The sequence below is a fragment of the Carcharodon carcharias genome, chromosome 22 (assembly GCF_017639515.1).
Source record: "Carcharodon carcharias isolate sCarCar2 chromosome 22, sCarCar2.pri, whole genome shotgun sequence".
NCBI classification, from domain to species: domain Eukaryota; kingdom Metazoa; phylum Chordata; class Chondrichthyes; order Lamniformes; family Lamnidae; genus Carcharodon; species Carcharodon carcharias.
The window spans coordinates 53,806,693-53,822,885 of NC_054488.1; the positions used below are offsets into that span (position 1 = coordinate 53,806,693).

The window sequence follows — 16,193 nt, forward strand, 5'->3', positions numbered from 1 at the left end:
TTGGTCTAATGTAAATTGTACTGGTGGCATTAGTTTAGATTTTCATTTGTAATTTTGTTGATTTTTATGTAGCATTCGTTTAGTTTTAATGCACCCACTATGTGCCGGTTTCATAGTTGATCATGAGGCACAAGATTTGCAAAATGATGTCAATAAATTAAGATATATGAGTACTTTGTTTTTGAACACCAATTGCAATCAGTTTTGTTTGGATAAGATACCATTCCAGCTTACTACCTTTATATGGCAAGAAACTCAGTGAAAGGACGTATAGTTTAGCAGTATTCACAATTTAGAGACATTCAAAAGTTTCAAACTTTGATTCATTCTGTAGCACCCACCTGGGCCTTGAACCTGGCTCTTCCCAGCTCAAGTCTGTCCTGTTTTGACCCATGGATTGATGTATTTAAGAATTTAACATTTTTGATTTCTGTCTGTATTGGAAGTGAGCTTTGAACCCTGAAAGTTGACCAAATATTTTAATGGGGCACTTAAAACACCATTTCAGCTTCTTTTCCTATTTGCCTCAAGTTCAGATGCTTAAATTACACATACTGTGTATTTCCGTTCTGGGATAAATCATTTTAAGGAACATTTGTGTTCCATCCAGATGACAACTTGTGTGTATCATGGCACCTTTGAATAGTAAAGATCCTAAAACATTCCATGCAAGTAAATTTCCCAAGGTGCGCTGCACAAGACAAGTGGACAAGACTAGTAGCTGGAGGAGGGGATAAATGGATACATACTTGAAGAGGGGAGTTAGAGGAAATGATTTAAAGTCATGGTCAAATAGGTATGTTTTTAAGACTCAGTGATGGCTAATGCAGAGAACTAACATTATTCAGAGAAGTTTAGGGCGAGAGTTTCAAAATAATGATTGAAGTAGTTGAAAATAATGTTAGAAATTATAGTTTAGTTGGGAGATGCATGGTAAACTGAAGCTGAAACAATAGGGGTTGCAAGCATTGCAGGAGGAAGCTTTAGAATTAGAGGGGTGAAGCTAAGGATTTCTAATTACGTATGAGGGTTTTGAAGTCAATTTGGTGGAGGAGAGAGAGTCATTGGATGCTTTCAATTGGTAATTAAGAACAGCAGTCCCCAATTGGAGAAGGATTAGGGAATCATTGCAAGAGATATCAACTGGTTCACCCTGGGTGTCTGGGGGACCTGGGAGAGCCTGTGACTTTGCTGTGCTGTCTTGGCAATAAAACTGTTTTAAAGTACAGACTGGCTTCAGACTCATTCTTCCTCAACATACAATTATTGGAGTTAACGTTGGTCACTGGTGAGAAGAGAAGTGATGGGGAAGTAAGACAAACCAAGTATAGCCGCCAGTCAGTTGTAATTCATCCAGTATCAACTTTAGGTAAAACTAGTTCCTGCTTTGTAGGATGATATCCTTTTTTGTCTTCGGCTTATACCTTCACAATCACCAAGCTCAAAGGGCATGGATTTTTGCAGTTCTGTGCTTTAGGCTGTATTACTCCTCTCTCTCTCCCTCCCTCTCTTCTCTTCCCCCCCCCCCCCCCAAACTCTAATATCAAACAGGAATTTTTGGAAATAAGTAGTTGGGCTATCAGCACCTAGAAAGAGAGTTAATTTTCTGCTAGAGATACCCTACATTAGAATTGATGAAAGGCTGTCATCAGAAACCTAACTTGTCTATTATTACCGAGTTCAGGCGTTTTCTGCACTTAATATCATCACCTATGATTTGTCACAATTGAAGGTCAAATGAAGGTGGATGACTCTTTTGTTGAAAATTCTTATGTCACTTTTGTCTTTTTAGGGTACACAACGTAATGTACAAAAGTGCTAAAAACTATCCAGAATGCATCAGTTACAATTCAACATCTCTTCAGGGATTTTTTAGATTGTGCCTGACCTCCTGAGAAAGCTCACAAATTGTGCAGCTCCAGCGCTTGGACTTCTCCCATCAGACTTTGCGGCACTTTACCTGGAGGAAAGCTGTGTCTTGGCCTAAATAGCCAAGTGGTTATGGTACTGGGTTTGTAACCCCAAGATCAAGAGTTCAAATCTCACAATGGCAAACTATGAAACAATGTAACTTCATCTGAAACAGATGGAAACGGGTTTGTACTTGAAAGAGTTACAGCATATGTTACAAAAGTCCATGTAACTGCTGATTTTACGAATGTTATATTCAATGTCATTCTTTAAAGTGGCAGCCTTTTGGGCTTTTGGCTTCTTTGAAGCTCTTTGGCTGCCTTTGCTAATCTTCTAAATTGGCATGTACATGGAATGAGAGTTCTGACAGCTACTCAAGCTGTTTAATGATTATTAACTGTAAACTTTGAAATTTTAAGACAACTAATGAAATTAGTATTTGGATCCATCTTTGAAGATTGAATGTGTGGATATGCTACATTTTCTAACTTGTACTGAAGACCAGTTCTGTCATGAGTATATTTTTTAAGCTTTATATCTAGATATAATGGTCAATACAAGACACATTCTTGTGCTAAATATTGTAAAAGTGGCGTATATAGGCTTATCAGAATAAACACTTTGGTAGACAGTGTCATAAGTCTTATCGTTATCTATCTTCAAAAGAGACTTGGCATTGTAAAGCAGGAAGCTTCATAAAACTTTCATAGGAACTTCATACATAATCTTGCAATGAAAAACTGCATAAATTATGTTTAGGCCCACCTTGAGGTTGGAGTGCCAGGGCTACTTAACATGCAATTTCAATGATGCCTTCATTCTAGAATTGACTAGAAAACATAACTCGCATGACAATATAGCCCAATTATGCAATATATCACTTTCACCTTGCTACTTTCAAGTGAATTATAAACACAAGGCTGAGGTCTCAGTGGACGTTAGAAATGTTTGAGAGGCTTTTGATGATTAAGGAATGTGCTGAAGACCTCATTTAAAAAAAAATCATTTACGGGATGTGGGCTTTGTTGACTGGGCCAGCATTTATTGCCCATCCCTAGTTGCCCTTGAGAAGGTGGTGTTGAGCTGCCTTCTTGAACCGCTGCAGTCCATGTGGTGTAGGTACACCCACAGTGCTGTTAGGAAGTGAGTTCCAGGATTTTGACCCAGTGGCAGTCAAGGAACGATGATATATTTCCAAATCAGGTTAGTGAGTTACTTAGAGGGGAACTTGCAGGTGGTGGTGTTCCCATGCATCTGCTGCCCATGTCCCTCTAGAGGGTAGTGGTCATTGTTTTGGAAGTTGCTGCCTAAAGAGCCTTGGTGAATTCCTGCAGTGCATCTTGTAGATGGTACACGCTGCTGCTACTGTGCGTTGGTGGTGGAGGGAGCGAATGTGGATGTGGTGCCAATCAAGCGGGCTGCTTTGTCCTCGATGGTTTCAAGCTGCTTGAGTGTTGTGGGAGCTGCACTCATCCAGGCAAGTGAGGGGTATTCCATCACACTCCTGACTTGTGCCTTGTAGATGGTGGACAGGCTTTGGGGAGTTAGGAGGTGAGTTACACGTCGCAGAATTCTTAACCCCTGATCTGCTCTTGTAGCCACAGTATTTACATGGCTAGCCCAGTTCAGTTTCTGGTCAATGGTAACGCCCCCCAAGATGTTGATAGTGAGGGATTCAGTGATGGTAATGCCTTTGAATGTCAAGGGGCGATGGTTAGGTTCTCTCTTGTTGGAGATGGTCATTGCCTAACACCTTGTGTGGTGCGAATGTTACTTGCCACTTGTCAGCCCAAGCCTGAATATTGTCCAGGTCTTGCTGCATTTAGACATGGATTGCTTCAGTATCTGAGGAGTCATGAATGGTGCTGAACATTGTGCAATCATCAGCGAACATCCCCACATCTGACCTTATGATGGAAGGAAGGTCATTGATGAAGCAGGTGAAGATGGTTGGGCCCAGGGCACTACCCTGAGGAACTTCTGCAGGTTTGTCCTGGAGCTAAGATGACTGACCTCCAACAACCACAACCATCTCCCTTTTGTGTTAGGTATGACTCCACCAGCAGAATGTTTTCCGCCTGATTCACATTGACTCTAATTTTGCTAGAGCTCCTTGATGCCACACTTGGTCAAATGTGGCCTTGACGTCAAGGGCAGTCACTCTTGTCTCACTTCGTGAGTTCAGTTCTTTTGTCCATGTTTGAACCAAGGAGCTGAGTGGTCCTGGCGGAACCCAAACTTGGTGTCATTGAGCAGGTTATTGCTAAGAAAGTGTGGCTTGATAATACTGTTGATGACCCCCCCTCCATTACTTCATTGATGATCAAGACTAGACTGATGGGGTGGTAATTGGCCGGGTTAGATTTGTCCTGCTCTGTGTATAGGACATAACTGGGTAACTGTCCACATAGCTGGGTGGATGTCAGTGTTGTAGCTGAACTGGAATAGCTTGGCTAAGGGTGCGGCAAGTTCTGGAGCACGTCTTCAGTACTATTGCCAGAATATTGTCAGGCCCCATGGCCTTTGCAATATCCAGTGCCTTCAGCTATTTTTTGATATCATGTGGAGTGAATCGAATTGGCTGAAGACTGGCATCTGTGATGCTGGGGACCTCCAGAGGAGGACACGATGGATCATCCACTCAGCACTTTTGGCTGAAGATTGTTGCAAATGCCTCAGTCTTATCTTTTGCATCGATGTGCTGGGTTCCCCCATAATTGAGGATGGGGATATTTGTGGAGCCCCTGCCTCCAGTGAGTTGTCTAATTGTCCACCACTATTCATGACTGGATATGGCAGGAGTGCAGTGCTTAGATTTGATCTGTTGGTTGTGGAATCGCTTAGCTCTGTCTAACGCTTGCTCCTTATGCTGTTTGCACTGCAAGTAGTCCTGTGTTATAGCTTCACCAGGTTGACACCTCATTTTTATGTATGCCTGGTGCTGCTCCTGGCATGTCCTCCTACAGTGGATGCACTTACACTTTGTGGACTGCAACACTTCAAGAAGCTGCCCAAGTCCTAAAGGACACAGCTGCTCGACTGGGTCTGTGGTAAGTGGTGAGGGAACCAACAAGAGGAAGAAACATACTTGACCTCATCCTCACCAACTGGTAAGACGAAATCCAGCCTCTTGCGCTCTTCATTGAACCAGAGTTGATCTCCTGGCTTGATGGTAATGGTAGAGTGGGTATGCTGGGCCATGAGGCTACAGATTGCATTTGAGTACAATCCTGCTGCTGCAGATGGCCCACAGCTCCTCATGGATGCCCAGCCTCGAGTTGCTAGATCTGTTTGAAATCTATCCCATTTAGCACGGTGGTACTGCCACACAACACGATGGAGGATATCCTCAATGTGAAGGTGGAACTACGTCTTGAAAATGACTGTGCATTGGTCATTCCTACTGATATTGTCATGGACAGATGCATCTGTGGCAGGCCGGTTGGTGAGGATGAGGTCAAGTTGTTTTTCCCTCTTGTTGGTTCCTTCACCACCTGCCACAGACCCAGTCTAGTAGCTGTGTCCTTTAGGACTTGGCCAGCTTCTTGAAGTGTTGCAGTCCACATGGTGCAGGGACACCTACTGTGCTTTTCAGGAGGGAGTTCCAGGATTTTGACCCAGCGACAGTGAAGGAATGGTGATGTATTTCCAAGTCAGGATGGTGGGTGGCTTGGAGGGGAACTTCAATTTAACAGTCATCAGGCAATGCTAAAAAAAAAAATTGCCTTTGCACCAGCTTGTATATCTTTTGTGGCAGTAGTTCCATAGTTGCTATGGACAATGATTGTGTGCAACGTGCTATCAGAATGGTTATGCAAATAAGCATGAGTAGCTGAACATAAGTTTAGAAGAGGTAGTCAGTAGCATTGCTGATGAGGGGAAAAATTGACATGTGAAGACCTGTGAAAGTATTGGGGAGTACGATTACATACCTTGATACAGAAGCTAGAATGTATTGATTTATTAGTAACCATAACGAAAATCAGCAGCTCCGCTGATTTCTTGTTCTCTGTCCTTCCACTTCCTGACAATCCTTGATTTGACTGTTACTAGGGCATCTTGCCCCAGCTCATCCATGGCTCCTGATCCCCATTCATACCTTATCCACATCATATTAAATCTGAAATGCTTGTCCATATTTCCACACATGGTCTTACTCACCATATAACTAATAATGACAGTCCTATCCGCGCCACCCCCCCCACCCCCGCCAACCCAAAAATGCCCTGCCCCCTAGTGCCTTTTTGCTGATTCTGGATTGGGCTGCAAGCTCCAGTGGGGTCACGGGACGAACAGTTGGGGATGTGAGCCCCAAGGCAGCAAAGGTGGCTGTGGAGCAGAGACTCAGATGTGACAACCCTGGGATGGGCTGTGAGGGCCCTTGAAATGCGCACAATTTTTTTTTTGCCTGCAGACATGACCTAATTCAATGATTCTGAGGCCCGATCGCTGACAGCAACAGAGTATGCAAAATAGTAAAAATGTCTTTGTGTTATTTGTACCTGTATCTCTTCTGTTTGAACCCCCATCCCGCTCAACAGGGGGTGCAGGAGGAGAGTTGTTTTCATTCTGGAGTTGCACCAAATGTGGAGTATTAAAATGGGGGTCATAGCAGAAAAAAGCTTGGAAAGCACTTTGGCAGGGCATTCAGTTACAATGGTCATGTTCTCTGAACCTCCCGACTTCAACTCCTCTACTTTGCCCAACTTTAAAATCCATCTGAAAAGATGTATTTTTTTGTCAAGCCCATCCATCACGTTCCTAATCTCTCTCTTCCTGGTTTTTGTCCTTGGGACATTTCTTTTCATTAAACATGCTACGATCTGAACCTACTTTTGATTCAAGTTTTTTTTTAAACCCTTCCAGCAATTAAAATTAAGCAAATTAAATAAGAGAACACAGGAGACCTTTGTTCTATTTTTAAAAAAATCAAATGAGGCAGTTAATTTGAATTAAGAGGAGACTATGGGTAAATGATGGTGGTGGTCCAACACACCCACAACCCTCTCTCAGAGTTGGATAGAACCACAACTTTATCTTCCACAGTCCACTATCTTCTGGATCATTAAAATGTTATATATTTTTAAAAGATTTAAAAAAGATGCTCTTAAGCATCTCTAACATTTGAAGTTTGGGGAGATCTGAGTATTTTGCGGGATGAAGCGAAAGATGTATACAATGCCATTTGGTTGAAAGGCATCGGGAACTTGCTGGCAGTCATGCATTGCTGGAAAGGTGCCATTTTGATAGAAATGAGATTCCTATTAAGTAAAAGTAAATTCTAAGTGATTGGAACTACTGGTTGAAGGAAGGACACCTCTAACAATAATAACTGAAATAGCTCAATATGCATATAATCCAAATAAATAATTACATGTTAGAAATCTGTGACACTATAGAAGATGATCACTTGTGAAAGTTTTCTGCCTTGGAAATCTAGGGTGTTGCAGTTTCTCCTTACTTCATTTCATGCACTTGACTGCTTGCTGTTTATTTCCAGAAGCTCAATTTTCCCATGTTTAAAGTGCACCATTCAGTCAATCAATCCAGTGCTAATGGAACAGTAATCAGAAATAGCATTCAGATCTTGGTGATAATAGGTCATTTAGAATTTATGATTTCTTGTGCCAATGATTGTACTGTGTATTTTAAAAGAAAATAGGCTGTAATCCCAGCTTGTTTATTCCATTGATTCCAATAAAAACAGAATAAAGTTAGCAAGAGATGGGTTTAACAAATTTTGATTTTCTTTTTTACTTAAGTCTTATGCTTATTAATAAATACTGTCTCTCTTTCAATAGGCCAGATATAAGCAGAGCCTGGACCCAACAGTGGATGAAGTTAAAAAACTCTGCACCTCTCTCAGACGTAATGCCAAGGAGGAGCGTGTGCTTTTCCATTATAATGGGCATGGAGTGCCAAGACCGACAGTAAATGGCGAAATCTGGGTATTCAATAAGGTAAATAATAATTGTGTACTTTATCATGCCAATTTTGAATGCTGGTAATATCTAGGATTAAACTACAACATTATTATTGCGTTCCTTCTTGAAATCAGCAGCCATGGGGGAGTATTATAAGTGAGACTAAATCTTTCATGCCTGTTAGTTGTTCAACATAACTAGGATATAAAATTAGTGTATAAAAATGCACTTATATTAGGAAGGTGATGGCTGCTTCCAGGTGTTTTTCACAAAGGACTTATATGTTGAATCAATTTGTGTAGAAACCTGGAAGGTACAGGTTGGGTGAGTGTAGAGCTTGGCCTAAATAGCCAAGTGGTTATGGTACTGGGTTTGTAACCCCATGATCAAGAGTTCAAATCTCACAATGGCAAACTATGAAACAATGTAACCTCATCTGAATGGGAACAGATGGAAACGTGTTTGTACTCGAAAGAGCTACCACATAGTCAGCTACCTTACCAACCTTGTGCTTGGCCTAAATAGCCAAGTGGTTATGGTACTGGGTTTGTAACCCCAAGATCAAGAGTTCAAATCTCACAATGGCAAACTATGAAACAATGTAACTTCATCTGAAACAGATGGAAACATGTTTACTCAAAAGAGTATCAAGAGTTCAAATCTCACATTGGGTGAGTGTAGTTAATCATCAAGTGGTACCAGCCGTGGAACTTGAATGAGTCAATTATGCAATTAAATGAATTTTTAAAATTTCTTTGACTTGTATGGATTTGATATCGGTGAGTGGTACATGATACAGTATGGAATAAGCCAGAATGATTTAACAGATTAAAATAAGTTTTCTAAAGTGTCCACATTGCATAAGGATGCTGTATGAAAATGTAAATTAGGTCAGTTCTGATGGCTTGTGCCAAATTTCTGGCTGTGGCTTGATGGAAGTAGTGAAATGAGGCTTACATACAATGTTTAAATTATGAAAATTTGTGCATGTATAGAATGTATTGTCCATTTTTCTAACTGTGTTCATTTATCATATCAGCGAATAATATTTTGAGGACCTGATTACACTTTGTATCTGTACATATAATGGTTAGATCTGTATTCTCTCTGCAGTTCCCCACACGATGAATTTGTAATTTAAGGCCATCTTGGGGATAAGTTAAATGCAAAAGCAACTACTTCCCCCAAGAGGAGTTAAAATGAAAGAGGTAGACACTATGCATGACATCACTTCCTTTGCAGCACCCTGCCTGGAGCAGAGTTGGGGGAGACCTGAAAATAAGTAACCTGTCCTCCTTTTAGGGGATATGCTGGGACTTAGGGATTAGTAAACAATTTGATAAGAGAAAGTCATCAATGGGATTCTAAATTTAGCAAGTTATTTGCCATTTGGAGTGGATTTAACCTCGGGTTGTGCTCTGATCATGTGTATATTGCACGGGCCTCTAGCCATATCCTTAATAGTTTAGATAAAAGCAAAAAAACTGCGGATGCTTAAAATCCAAAACAAAAACAGAAACAGAAATACCTGGAAAAACTCAGCAGGTCTGGCAGCATCGGCGGAGGAGAGCATAGTTGACATTTCGAGTCCTCATGACCCTTCAACAGAACTAAGTAAAAATAGGAAAGGGGTGAAATATAAGCTGGTTTAAGGGGGAGGGTTGTTGGGACAAGCAGCCAGTGATAGGTGGAGATAACCAAAAGTTGTCACAGACAAAAGAACAAAGAGGTTTGAAGGTGGTGATATTATCTAAAGGAATGTGCTAATTAAGAGTAGAAGACAGGACAGATAAGGTACAGATAGCTCTAGTGGGGGTGGGGGAATACGAAAACGCAGAAATAAACAATGGGTGGAAATACATTTAAACATAATGGAAATAGGTGGGAAAAGAAAAATCTATATCAATTATTGGAAAAAACAAAAAGGAGGGGGAAGAAACGGGAAGGGGGATGGAGGAGAGAGAGTTCAAGATCTAAAATTGTTGAACTCAATATTCAGTCCAGAAGGCTGTAAAGTGCCTAGTCGGAAGATGAGGTGCTGTTCCTCCAGTTTGCGTTGAGCTTCACTGGAGCAATTCAGCAAGCCAAGGATAGACATGTAGGCAAGAGAGCAGGGTGGAGTGTTGAAATGGCAAGTGACAGGGAGGTCTGGGTCATGCTTGCGGACAGACCGAAGGTGTTCTGCAAAGCGGTCACGCAGTTTGCGTTTGGCCTCTCCAATGTAGAAGAAACCGCATTGGGAGCAAGGAATGCAGTAGACTAAATTGAGGGAAGTGCAAGTGAAAAGCTGCTTCACTTGAAAGGAGTGTTTGGGCCCTTTGACGGTAAGGAGAGAGGAAGTGAAGGGGCATCTTCTGCGGTCGCATGGGAGAGGGTTGAGGAGTAGAGGGTGATGGAGGAGTGGACCAGGGTGTCACGGAGGGAACGATCCCTACTGGATGCCGCCGGGGGGGGGGCGGGGGTGTGTGTGTGTGTGTGAAGGGAAGATGTATTTGGTGGTGGCATCATGCTGGAGTTGGTGAAATGGTGGAGGATGATCCTTTGAATGCGGAGGCTGGTGGGGTGATAAGTGAGGGCAAGGGGAACCCTATCATGTTTCTGGGAGGGAGGAGAAGGCGTGAGGGCAGATGCGCGGGAGATGGGCTGGACACAGTTGAGGGCCCTGTCAACGACCGTGGGTGGAAAACCTCGGTTAAGGAAGAAGGAGGACATGTCAGAGGAACTGTTTTTGAAGGTAGCATCATCAGAACAGATGCGACGGAGGTGAAGGAACTGAGAGAATGGGATGGAGTCCTTACAGGAAGCGGGGTGTGAGGAGCTGTAGTCGAGGAATCTGTGGGAGTCGGTAGGCTTGTAATGGATATTGGTGGAAAGTCTTATCACCAGAAATTGAGACAGAGGTCAAGGAAGGGAAGGGAAGTATCAGAGATGGACCATGTGAAAATGATGGAGGGGTGGAGATTGGAAGCAAAATTAATAAATTTTTCCAAGTCCCGACAAGAGCATGAAGCGGCACCAAAGTAATCATCGATGTACCGGAGAAAGAGTTGTGGAAGGGGGCTGGAGTAGGACTGGAACAAGGAATGTTCCCCATACCCCATAAAGAGACAGGCATAGCTGGGGCACATGCGGGTACCCATAGCCACACCTTTTATTTGGAGGAAGTGAGAGGAGTTGAAGGAGAAATTGTTCAGTATGAGAACAAGTTCAGCCAGACGGAGGAGAGTAGTGATGGATGGGGGATTGTTCGGGCCTCTGTTTGAGGAAGAAACGGAGAGCCGCCAGACCATCTCGGTGGGAGATGGAGGTATAGAGGGATTGGACATCCATGGTGAAGAGGAGGTGGTTGGGGCCAGGGAACTGGAAATTGTTGATGTGACGTAAGGTGTCAGAGGAATCACAGATGTAGGTGGGAAGGGACTGGACAAGGGGAGAGAGAAGGGAGTCAAGATAACGAGAAATGAGTTCTGTGGGGCAGGAACAGGCTGACACGATCGGTCTGCTGGGACAGTTCTGTTTGTGGATTTTGGGTAGGAGGTAGAAGCGGGCCGTCCGAGGTTTGGAGATATCAGGTTGGAAGTGTGGAATGAAGATCTCCAGAGGAGATGAGGTCAGTGACAGTCCTGGAAATAATGGCTTGATGTTCAGTGGTGGGTCATGGTCCAGGGAGAGATAGGAGGAAGTGTCTGAGAGTTGCCTCTCTGAGGTAGAGGTCAGTGTACCAGACAACAACAGCACCACCCTTGTCAGCGGGTTTGATGATAATATTAGGGTTGGACCTGAGAGAATGGAGTGCAGTAAGGTCAGAGAGAATTGTTTAGAGTTAGAGTCATTAATAGTTTAGAGTCATTGGGGCTCGAAGCATTAACTCTGTTTCTCTCTCCACAGATGCTGTCAGACCTGTAGAGTTTTTCCAGCATTTTCTGTTTTTATTATCCTTAATAGTTTATATTTAGGATAACATTTCCTACAGTTCTAGTTTTTGCAAATCAGGATATGATTAGCCTTGCGTATAGCTCAAACTGACATTAAAAAAAATTTAGAACCTTTATTAAAGCACAAAATCACCTCCATCACAAGGTAACTTGATGTAATATCACATTGTTTATATAGACAATTACTTGTAACTTTAAGGTGCAAAACCTTCAGGAAACTTTGCAACCAGAGTTCCTGCATTTTTGCTGGGGTTTGCTGCTAGTGAAATCACTGTAATTGGAGATGGAGTGCTAAGGTAATAGAGACTTTCTCTTAGAAGAGGAGAAATTAGAGGCAAACACAATTGGAACTGTGGTTGCATCCTGTTATTTGCAAAGATCTCGGTGAGGTTAACCAGCTGCTTTTTGTTATGGAATAGTGCATAATGTGGAGGAAGAAATAAATAACAGGTATCAATATCATTGTCCTTTTGTTTGATATGCTGGCATGTATGCTGGTGTGTATGCTACTGTAAAACGTTTTAATTAATCTAACCGCATATTTAATTTGAGCCCAATTAGAATTCATTCATCTTCAACAACACAACCATTATGTCCTTCAAGTAAGGCTTTGTAAAGCTTAGAATTTGTAGAGTTCAGGTTTAAATTGCCCTGTGTGTTTTTGACTGCATGTGCTTCTTAGTATTAAAGATAACCCAGTAAAGCTGATGTGCAGATTTTGGCTTCCACTTGAAAATTGGATTGAATTTTTGATTTTCAGTATTTTTATTTTCAACCATTATATTTTTGGACAAATACAATTCCAACGTCATCCAGTTAGTGCCTCTTTCCAATGCTCAATCCATTCAGATGGTATAAGAGAAGCTTACTGGATAAACCCTGAAGCCATTGAAGTATGTTTATAAAACTAGGTAAGCTGTTCTACTTCTAAAAAGGGATGACAGTACAGTTTTCTGAAACTTGCCCATCTGTATAGCTAAGATTTGGATTGAATATGTTGCCAAAATACTCTGTATTCCAGCTTGGATATCTATTTTGTAATTAGTTTTTAAAGTAAAATTGTTTCATTTGCATTTTTAGTAATGGCAAACATGAATTTTGATTTAACAGGAAAGCATTGTAAAATGCCCAATAAACTGAGTTAATCTCATTGTGAAGTTATTCCAAAAGCATTAGAACTGAATATTTTAGTTTGGTTTAAAGGCAATAAATGCAAACGTACATCTGTAGGTTGCAGTGCTTTGCTTTGTGCAATATTCAAATGGTGTCTGAGGTGTAACGCAACACCAAATTTCATAACTTCTCATAACTTAAAATTTATATTTCAAAGGGCGATGATGGGGTCAGTACAGCTGACCTGATTATTTTTAAAGTCTAGAACTGAAGTGTTTTTGAATGAAGTTGCATTTGCATGGTTAGATCATTGTAACCTTGCACTATTTTGCTTAACTCCATTGCTGATTTTTTTTCGCACTCTGACTTGCCATGGCATACACTTATTGTCTTTACTATTTTTCCAAAGATATTTAGTTTACATAAATTTTGAGCAGAATATTTTCTGGAGGCTATCTGGCTGGGTTTTAAAGTTGCTTACCCTAAGGTGGTGTGATACAAATAAGAGGTTTATAAGATTATATTTTGGGACTGTGTCTTTAAGGTAAAACGAAGGGGGTCATGTGATCTGTTCTGAAGTCTGTCTGGTTTGGTTGTTAGAGATTAAAGGGGGGGAGGCATTGTTTTTCTGGGAAGAGGGCGCAAGATGCCTACACTTGGAGACAATGACAGCAGCTTGTGCACTCGTAGTGGGTAGACTGAACGTCTCCATAGTCCCAGAAGATTGTTGAAAATGTTGGGTTGTAAACAGTTGGATTTTAAATTGTTCATTTAGTTCCAAAATGAAAGAGAGTTGGGCTATCAAGGATAGCTAATCAGCATTTCCATCTAGATACAAGGACCATGCGATTCATATCACCATGGAAATTGGCTTTGAAAGGGGAAAGAATTCTAAGATATCCCTGAAAACTCAAACAGTTGGTCTGCCAGGGTCCGGGAGAGAGCAGCTAGAGGCTGAACGTCTCTGGTTCACTGCGAAAGAATGAGATGGGAGTTCACGTTCGGATGGGAAAGACCAAGTTCATGAGTTAAAAGAATACTGGGAGGTTTCCCTAATTTTAGGTACAGGGAGATGTCTCCAGGAAAACTCGTACTGCCAGCAACAGCTTTGGAATTAAAAATTTTCCAGGTTGGAAAAGGAAAAGATCGGAAGTAAATTCTCGAGCTAAGAATCATTTGGACTGAATTCGGAGAATTGAAGGACAGTGGAACCCATACCTGTGAAGTGTGCTTTTTGGTTGTGCTAAAATAAAAAGGGGGGTTTTCTGTTTTGCAGTTTAAAGTTATAAGTTGCCCACAAGGATAGTGTTCGTAAATAGAACGTTTCGCCTTTTGTTACAGTAAGACATCGTAAAACGTGAAATCTTGTTGTGTCATTCTTTCAGCTATTAACTTGGAAGTTTGATTTCGTTTTAAAAGTTATCGGTCTCCACGTGGATTCTAACAGCTGAGACTTCTTGCTAGTCCCCTGCCCAATCTTCCTCCGTTCCTTTCCATAGCTCATAATTCTCTCCTTTTAAGAATGAGCTTGTAGTTCTATTTTCTCAAACAAAAAGTTGTAGAAAATTAGATTCTATGGTTAGCTTTTGCTATGCTGTTTTGCTGAAAAGTTGTTAAAAGGGTTAGTTTTGTCAAGCTTGTAATGTAGCCCATAGCATAATAGAATAATAATGCAATTCCAGTTTGAGCCCAATTAATGTTATAACTCTGAATCTATCATACTGATGAGGACGATTAGATTAATATCTGTTATCTTTCCTTGTGCAGATGTAGTGAAATAAGTAAACAGCTAGCAATGTGCAAAATTAGTCCCTGTTCAGCCCTTAATTATTTTTTTTAGGTCATTTTCGTAAAATTGTATTCAATCTACATTATTTTAATGGCTAAGCTGTGGCTGAGTTTGTTTAACTGAGTTTGTGTAGAATGAGTTTATATCCAAATCAGGTATCGCAAAAACCCATTTTCACAATACACCTTTTGGTGGGCAGCAAAAAACATTGTTTAGCCCTCCACATCAAATCATAGCAATTACAGTATTTGTGTGGCAACATTTTTAAGATTTTGCCTGCACCCTTTCTCAAATGACAGGAGTACCATGTTGGATTGTAAATTTTTAGTCTTTTAAAGTTGCGCACATCCTCTGGAGTAAAGAACATCATCTTCGTCCTTTTGCAATGTGCACTACTTATTTTATGTTCTTGCTGGTAGCAGCTGACCTTATTTCACAAACAGGCCTACAGTTATTTTGAACTGAAAAGAAACTCAAAATTAAGTTCAAATGTATTTTTTTCCATTTACATTTTGGTTGCCACTTCCAAGTTAAATCTAATGCAATTAATTGTTCATGCGTAATAATATCAGCAAGATTCCAAGTGATCATCTTTTTTTTTCTGGAATAATTCAATTTATTTATTTTTCCAAAATAATTCAATTGATAAGTGTTTTCTTGAAACCACAATAATGAAACGCTTTCACGTTATCAAGATTTCAGTAACACCAGTGTCTGTCAACCTGTGAATTATATTTTGAATACAATGGCTGTTATTATTGTACAAGTAATCCAGCAATCTGGACTAATAATCCAGCAGGCATGAGGTTGAATCCCACCATTGTTTGGATTTGAATTCAGTTAAGGAAAAGCTAACGTCAGTAAAAATGTCCATGAAGCTGTCTGCTGTAAAAACTCAGCTGGTTCACTAATATCTTTCAGGGATGAAAGCCTGATGTCCTTCTCCAATTTGGTCCATATGTGATTCTAATCCCAAACCAATGTGATTCAGGATTTACTGCCCTTGGAAATGGCCTAGCTTGCCACTCAGTTGTATCAAAACCACTACAAAAAAAAGCACCATATGATTGCATCATTTCATTGAGGTCCATCATCTTAGAGTAACTAGGAATGGGCAATTAGTACCGGTCTTTCCAGTGGCATTCACATTTTGAGAAATAATAATACACAAAAATTGAGAGGCATTAACCGTTCTGATTAACCTCTACAACGTTAGGAATAAAATTCTTAACATTAAACAAATTTTAAAGTTATGTTCATGCGGTTATTTATATTACTATCCTTACATTGTAAAATTGAAAGTCTAGTTTAAAAAGAATTTTAAATTCATGCTGATTTCCCTTGATAATAAGACTGTGTGGGGGAATTTTACATGTAACTACACTTAACAGGTGTGTTGATGAATGATGTTGCTTCAGTATAATTAGTTCTGTGTTTGTCATGACAGTAGAATTTGGAATAAAACTAAAGTTTATGGCAAATTTGTTTAAAATAAGTAGAGAAGCATAGATCTTTTTTTCT

The 16,193-nt window shown here is 40.7% G+C and overlaps 1 protein-coding gene across 4 annotated transcripts in view; it reads left to right on the top strand.

Annotated features, from left to right (window-relative positions):
- The window catches only part of rptor (regulatory associated protein of MTOR, complex 1), a 337,285-nt gene that overhangs the window by 92,937 nt on the left and 228,155 nt on the right, over positions 1-16,193 (top strand). For all 4 annotated transcript variants that reach the window (XM_041216771.1, XM_041216772.1, XM_041216769.1 and 1 more), the window contains exon 4: positions 7,713-7,871. In XM_041216771.1, coding sequence (XP_041072705.1) covers positions 7,713-7,871 — 159 coding nt within the window. The remainder of the gene's footprint in view (positions 1-7,712; positions 7,872-16,193) is intronic.